Source organism: Condylura cristata, unplaced genomic scaffold, assembly GCF_000260355.1.
Source record: "Condylura cristata isolate star-nosed mole 26May11 unplaced genomic scaffold, ConCri1.0 scaffold00014, whole genome shotgun sequence".
NCBI lineage: Eukaryota > Metazoa > Chordata > Mammalia > Eulipotyphla > Talpidae > Condylura > Condylura cristata.
This window is the reverse complement of record NW_004567115.1, coordinates 27182580-27190722: the sequence shown is the minus strand read 5'-3', so window position 1 is coordinate 27190722 and position 8143 is coordinate 27182580. Positions and strand designations below refer to the sequence as shown.

The following is an 8143-nucleotide window of genomic DNA, read 5'->3' as shown; positions in this document are numbered from 1 at the left end:
CTTTCAGAGCAGTTCTTCCTGCCCACCTGCGTCTATGCAAGTATCCTTCTCGTTTCTGTCCCTTTTCTAATAAATCCGCTCCTTAAATATATCTGACATCTCTGTGTCATGGAGAACCTCACCACATGCTGCTGACAGGGGAGCACTGGAGAAACCTTTCCCAGAGTGAGCCCAAGGCCCCTGCACTCAACCAATTGACTCCAAAAACTACATCAGTATGATGATATTGCTTTATGTGATTAACAAAAGATAAATATATGAATTTTTTTCTTTAAAATGTGATTTCTCCTTGAAAAGAAAACTTTCAAAATGTATAATTTTAGATTGGCAAAAACAAACTACCCACGTTTTGTGTGAATGAATCTTGCACATTAAACTATCCAATGTATGGGCTTTTTTTTCTCTTTCTTTTCCTTTTTTTCAAGCATGTGCAGAAATAAACAAAGATTATAAAACTCCATGGGCCCATCACACAGCTTCAATAAATCTCTACACAGTCTAAGATCATCTGTGAAGTCCATCCACTACACTTTTCCCCACCTTGGGTTGATTATTTTAAAGAAAATCCCAGATAGCACGTCATTTCACCCACACTTCATTCAGTATGTATCTCTAAAGATAAGGCCTCTCTTTATTTTAAAAATAATCAAACATCATTATTAGATATTATCAATCATGTTTTAATACCATCAAATAGTTGCTGGGGTATCATCTGTTGATAATAAGGATTAAAACTAAGCCCCCACTTCTTCCCTAGTGGGCAAGTCTGAGAGGCTTGAATAAAAGGAGTGGTAAGGTTGTTGTGGGAACCAGGCCATAAGACCCATCACCTTCTCCAAGACCAGCTAAAGCTCCAGGGATGAAGAAGCAGAGTGAGGACACATTCTATGCCCAAGACCAGAATCCCAGCAGATAACTGAGTTCATAAAAACAGAGTATAGAAGAGAGCCTCAAGCCTTTCTTGCAATGTAGACCCTCTCTTGCCTCCCCCCAGGGCCCCTTTGCAGGATGTTCGATGAATCTGCCTTTCCTGTCCCTAATTCTATTGCTGGTAAATTCTTACATCCTAGTGCTCCCAGCCAACATCCCCTTATTTCCCAGCAAACAAAAGCCAATCCAATTTCCCTGGCTCATAAGGGTTCTTTTTAAATTTTAATTGCTTGCATCAGTATCCAAACATGATCCATAGATCCAATTCTACATTTTTAATTTTCCTCCCACAACTCAATTCCCATTTCTAGTTTATTTAGCACTGGTAACAGCACCAGCATGTGAAAAATGTTAAAACAGTTCACTAAGGGCAAAAGGAAAAGATATTTAATAAATAAAAATGTTTTAAAAGCTTCACCAGAAGTTTGTACGTGAGAAAAAAGAACTTAAAAAAAAAAAAAACACTTGATTTTCTTGTACATGTTTGTTACTCAGGTGAAAAGGAAAAAGATGCGTTAGTCTAACTAATTTTTCAGATTATTTTCTGGCTCAGACAAACCTGACCTTCCCTTGACTTTCAAGGTCATACTGCCTTGCCCACAATACCATTTCTGCCCACAGACTACAAAGAGAAGTTTCCAGCCACAGTGATTATTTTTCTCTTTGTAAGAGCTAGCTAACAGCTATCAATTATTTAAACACAGATGTATAGGCCCATTCATATTTAAAGCACCAAAGGAAAATCCTCTAATACACTGGAACAGCATTTGCATCTTATCAAAGGACTCACAAGGTAATACCTTAACCCAAAGAAATGAAACTCCTCTGGGCTAATCCTGCTTCTCTAAACAGCAGGTAGATTCCACGTCTGCTTCTGGGCAAGTACTTCTTTTTCCTTATATTCCACTGTGTTTCTCTTACAGAGAATTAAGTCACAGGATACTTAAAGACTTCAGATCAAAGTACATAAACTCCCCAAAGCTGCAGGCTCTCTCCAGCTAGCAGAAAAGCTTGGTTAACTGAATCCATTGTTCACCAGCAAAATCTTGTGGTCCTTCTGGAGGTTGAGCATATGAAAACCTAATCAATGTTTTCCCTTTGAGAACATGACTTTTCCTGTGAAAGATAATTTACCAAGCCTGGATCTATTTTACTTTCTTTTTCTTAACTTTTTCTCAAAGAGCTTCTGCAACGAAGGAATTCTTCCCCGAGATGCCTCACCTAAACCTGGGAAGGAAGCACACACTGAACTCCCAGACACCTCCCCTCATCCTCATGTCCTGGATGCAGGGCTGGCAGGAGCGAGGATGTGGGACCACCCAGGGGGTGAGAGCCCAAGAAGGGGAAGAGAATCCACCAGGGCAGCTGCCTCCTGAAATTAATACCGACATGGCAGAGGCCACTTCCCCCTACTATGAAGCAAAACATGGAAGGACAGAAGGTAAAGATTCATTCACACTAGGTCACCATTTCTGACTCTTAATCTGCCTTGAATCCCTAATAGCTAGACTGGACTGGGCACAATGGACAAAATGCACAAAATGCATTTATTTTGGTTATGGGAGGAGCCAAAACCACCTTTTCTAAATATACTGTTTCTATACTCTACTTCCTCCCCACACACACACAACATCTGCTTACCTCAACAAGAACCTTAAAAAGGATATCCCAATGATGAGTGCCAGACCAATAAGGAATGCGACAGTCACAGCTATAAAGTAAAAGAGCATGTCATCACCAAATATGTCACTGTAAGCATCCAAGCTGTCACATCATTATATCAATCTCTAAATGAAACATGCAAACAATAAAAATGGGGACAAATGAGGAACAAGCCTGTATTCTTATGCTAAATTTCCTGTAAACAATGGAGAATACAGAAGAGGAGTGCTAAATTTCATTATGAAAAATATCAAACATCCACAAAAGTTCAGAACTATTTAACTGCCTACCCATCATGCACATTCTAGAATTAGCAAGATATTGTTTCTCTTGTTTCATCCATTGCAACTGTCTCCTGTTTTTTTGACTAATGTATTTTTTTCAAGATTTATTTACTTATGAATACAAGAATTAGAACTGGGGTACAGGCCAGAGGTATGAGGGTGAGAAGATTCCCCAGAGACAGAGTGGGGAGCAGAACAGGCAGACCGATGAAGCACACTGCTGAGGGGAACAGAGGGCAGGTCAGGAGCGGTCTGCTGCACCATGTGGGCCACCTCCAGGGCAGGTATCGAACTCATGCTGCACTGTCCTTGGACAGCTTCATAGTGCTGTGCTTTAATCTACTATGCCACCAGGGAGGGCCCGGATAACGTATTTTTAAGCAAATCACAGACATGTCATACCGTCCCTACATGTTCAGTATGTACCTCTAAAGCATGGTCTAGTAAGATTGCACATTAGCACACGCAAGTCCTGACAAGACCTTGAGAAAGGCGCATCTCTTCCACGTACTCTGCCAAAAACCCCAACCTTTGAGGAACCAAAAGAAAAGTCAGCAAATCCAAGTAACTAAAATAACTAGCTAAGTCTCCTCAAAACTGTCAAGGTCTCACGAGACAAAGAAAGGATGAAGAACTCTCATCCTTGGAGGAGACTAAGAAGAACTGACAGCCACATGCCAGATGGGCACCTGGACCAGAAAAAGGACACTGCTAGAAGGGACAGTTGGACACATCTGATGCCCACAGATCGCTTTATAACACCATGTCAGTATTAAATTCCTGGTTTTATAACTGTCTAGAGGATAACTGTGCCATTACATAGAGCTTAGGGGTTTAGGGAATTTTGATAGAATGGGTATATGGGAACTCTTCTTTGCAACATTTCTATAGATCTAAAACTATTTCAAAATGTAAAGTTTCTTTAAAATGAAACTTTTATTCTATAATCACAATGTCATACAAAGTTAAAAATAATAGGAAAATAATAATAATAATAATAATAGGGAGGCCCTTCCCTGGTGGCGCAGTGGGTTAAAGCAATGCAATATGAAGCTCTCCAAAGCCACTGCAACATGAGTTCAGGGTTTGAAAATACACATTTTTAGAGGCTTAAACTAAAACTCCCAGAGCAGAGCAACAATGTAAATCTACTTTACCTAAATAAACATAATTTAGGAAAAAAAAATTTTAACTAGAAATGTTTACAAATTAGAAAGTTTTAGGAGAAACCTTTAAGTATGCAATGGAATTAAACTAAAGAAATAAATGACAGAAAAGCTGGGGGGAAAAAAAACAAATTAACACTAATCCTCTGGCTAATACTAAAATTCAAAATTTTCTAGTCTCAGACATGATTTTTGTTGTTAGTATTTTCAAATCAGGGTTCAAACAAGGTTCATAACTTGGTTTGCTTGTTATTGCTCTGAAGTTTCATAAGCAGCCTTTGGCTTATTTTAAAGAAGTCAGCATCCCCTGTTGGGAGTCTGAATTCTAGACCTATGCGCATATGTCCTTAGGGTGTCACTGTTTCTCCATCTGTCAAACATCCTGTAAAGGGGAAATTAACTTCATTAAAAACGTTCAGCCTTCCGCCTGTGAAGTCAGGTGCTGCTGTGTTTTCCACTGTGCCAGCTGGCCACTCCTGTCTCTGGCTCTGTGCCCGGAGGGGTGTTAACTGCTGAAAGCCTTCCCCTTCCCCTTATGACATCTCATGATTTTCCTCTAAATCAATCATTTCCTTAGGGGTTGAAAAAGGTTCTGCAATTCTCCCACATTTATTAGCTGAAATTCTTCTCAATTTACTCTTATCAAGTCTTTTTGGTTATCCTAAAATAGAGTTAAAACAGGGAAGGCAGGATAAATGCTTAATGTTTCCTTCTAACTGACAATTTTAAATCACCCTAGCCAACATCAAGTACCTTTGTTATCTCCAAAGTATGTTTGTATTTGTCCAGAAGGTGGCCTCACTCTTTTATTATAAACTCATTTATTTTTGTATATCAATGTGTTTCGATCATTTACACTCACGATTCTTTTTCTTGTTTAAATGTTGGCCCTGACATACTGGCTATTATGTTCCTTTCATATGACCATAGAGCCTTCAGGAGCTTCACTGTGAGTAGTGCCTACTAATGCCCCCGAGATTTAGTATTGTATTTAATGAAAAGGCTCAGGGTGACAGAAATTCTTCAGTACTGTTATTAGGGAATCAATGGCCCCTTCTTACTCTAAGAAGACATTTGAACTGTCAACTTGAGACACATACTGGAAATCCTGTACCCTAAATCCTAACAAAAGAAAAGACACTTTCTAGTTTGCTTCCCCTGCATTTACTTTGTTGGCTTATTTATGCTTCATAATTAAACAAATTAACATTTATGAGAATATGTTGATATAGAACTATTTTACACATCACAAAATTGCCTTGGTATATAATCAATGCATTATGCCAAAACTAAATGAAAAACTATAACCGGCCCTCCCTGGTGGCGCAGCGGGTTAAAGCACAGCACTGAGAATCTAAAGCCGCTTCCGCATGAGTTCAATTCCCGCCTGCCTCAGTGGTGACCACATGATGTAGCAGACCTCTCCTGACCCGCCCGCTGTTCCCCTCAGCAGTGTACTTCGTCGATCTGCCTGTTCTGTTCCCCACTCTGTCTCTGGTGAAGCCTCTCACCCCCCCGAGCCTCTGTCCTGTACCCCAGTTCTGTATGCACAAATAAATAAATCTTTAAAAAAAAAAAAAAGAAAAACTATAACCCAGGTTTTAAATTACAGAAAGTATTGCAAAGAGTGCCGATGCTAAAACCTCTAGAAGTGCAAGCATAAAAAAAATCAACAAAGGGGCCCTCCCTGGTGGCACAGCGGGTTAAAGCACAGCACTAAGAAGCTAAAGCCACTTCCACATGAGTTCGATCCCCGCCTGCCCCGGAGGTGACCACATGGCACGGCAGACCTCTCCTGACCTGCCCGCTGCTCCCCTCAGCAGTGTACTTCGTCACTCTGCCTGTTCTGCTCCCCGCTCCGTCTCTGGTGAATCCTCTCACCCTCTGCATCTCTGACCTGTACCCCAGTTCTATACAAATAAATAAATAAATCTTTTAAAAAAAAATCAACAAAGAGCATGTACGTACGAAGATTACTGTCAGCTGGCTTCTCATTGACCACTAGGTCACAAGTAATTTCATTGGCTCCATTTTGCATGTGCTTTACCAAGAGAGAATAGTTTCCAAATTCTCCAAACGTGTATTCCAGTCTATAAAGAATAGGTAAAGTCAAGAAAAAATGGGTTAGGAAATAGAGTAGGGTTTTGGTTATATCTTCAAGGCTGAGGGCTCGGCTTTCCTTGTAAAGATGCAGAGAAGTAGTTGTTATTTTTGTTTGTTTTTTTACTTATTTAAAAGAACAGGTTTATATGGAGCTTCCATATGACCCAACAATCCCACTCCTAGGTATCTACCCAAAAGACACAAAAACACTGATTCAAAAAGATACGGCACCCCCATGTTTATTGCTGCTTTATTTAAAATTGGAAAGATATGGAAACAACTCAAATGCCCAAAAGTAGATGACTGAATTAAAAAGATGTGGTACATATACATAATGGAATATTATTCAGCAACCAAAAAGAAAATACACACATGCCTTTTGCAGCAACATGGATGGAGCTGGAAAAGATCATGCTTAGTGAGAGAAGCCAGCAAGAAAAGGAAAAATGCCGGTTGGTTTCACTCATAGCAGGAGTATAAAGGACCAAGGGAGAAAATAATAATAATGAACAACTATATAACAGAGGCATTTTACGGGGGTGGAGTTGGGAATGGGATTAAAAACGGTGAGGAGAGGGAAGTGTACTGGACTATGGTGGGCACATGGGTGATTTGGTGATGGGAAGCCCACAGGGATTACAACTGAGATGGAAAAAAGCACAAATGATGTAAAAGTGAACCATTATATTATTTTAAAAAAAAGAAAGAACAGGTTATTAGGGAAAGGGTCAGAAGAGTAAATGATACTTGTATAGACACAAGTGGGCAGGAAAAGCCAATCAGAAAGGGACAGGTTTGCCAAGAGAGGCCTGATGCTTGCAGAGGGGCAGACCTGAGAGGAGCCGCCTTTGCTGAGGGAGGTCAGTGAGGAGAAGCCCCGGCATGGTGCAGGTCACGGGCGGGCAGGAGGCTGCCCATGGAGGAAGAGAGTGGAAAGAAGCACCTGCATAGGCACAGGTGGGCAGAAAGACCGCTCAGCAGAGAAGTATTCACAAGGGGAAAAAAAGATAACACCTACCAACCAACCAACCAACCAAGGGAAAGAAGTAAGAGAGAAGCACTAATGTGACTTTAGTTCAGTCACATTAAAGCAAGGACAAACCTACAAACTTCTTTCTCTTCCAAGGTGTCATTAAGCTGCAGGATGGTTCCATGCTGGGTGCTCACAGCCACGGCTGCCGTGCTCCGCTGACCCCGGTTTCTACTCTGGCCGACCCTGACGAGAACCTCCAGCAGGCACTGGGGAGTAAAGCACAGGTGTGGAAGTCTGCCGGCTGTTGGGGGACATGAATATCCTGAGATGGCTTTTCCTTCATCCTTCAAAAAACTTAAATTTCAGTAACTTAGATAAAATTTTCCTAGGTCTGTCACTATGGAACTGTGCAATCTTTGTTCTTAGGTGAGTTTTCTGCATAATTGTGGAATATATCATGCAGCTTGCATTTTATTGTTTACTTAATTTACTCCATAAATGAATTTCCATGATCCTATGCAATTTGCTTATTTATAATTTTAAACAATTCCATCAAATACTCTCAAAATGGCTTGCTAGACCATTTTGTTGTATCTTTTATATATATATATTTATTTATATCTTTTTTTATATTGTTTGAAAAAATTTACATGTGAAGTTTTTAATTACCTTAAATTATTTTCTAAGATAAATTTCCAAAAGTAAGGTTAATGGATGAAAAAAGAATCATTTTAATGGTTCTTGTAATATGTGGCCAAATAACACTCAAGTAAGGGAAATTAATAAAGAAAATATATTTGTTTCTCTCATCTAGCCAGGATCTAAAAATCATTCTCTTTGTTCATGTATACTTGTGATATTACAGCATTAATTTTAGGCATATTAAATAATTCCATATTTTTTTGCTATTTTATCTTTTATGGCGGAACTATTTGTTAGATAAAGTTTCTTTGAACATATCTTAGAAATATGACCTCATATATATTGCAATGTTACCGTAGCTCAAATATTTCCCATTCTGGTAC

General features: G+C 39.6%; 1 protein-coding gene across 1 annotated transcript in view; it reads right to left on the bottom strand.

The window, feature by feature from the left end:
* The window catches only part of HGSNAT (heparan-alpha-glucosaminide N-acetyltransferase), a 27069-nt gene that overhangs the window by 15212 nt on the left and 3714 nt on the right, over positions 1–8143 (bottom strand). The window contains exons 3-5 of the mRNA XM_004682478.2: positions 7248–7384; positions 6011–6132; positions 2572–2641 (exon numbers count right to left, since the gene is read on the bottom strand). Coding sequence (XP_004682535.1) covers positions 2572–2641; positions 6011–6132; positions 7248–7384 — 329 coding nt within the window. The remainder of the gene's footprint in view (positions 1–2571; positions 2642–6010; positions 6133–7247; positions 7385–8143) is intronic.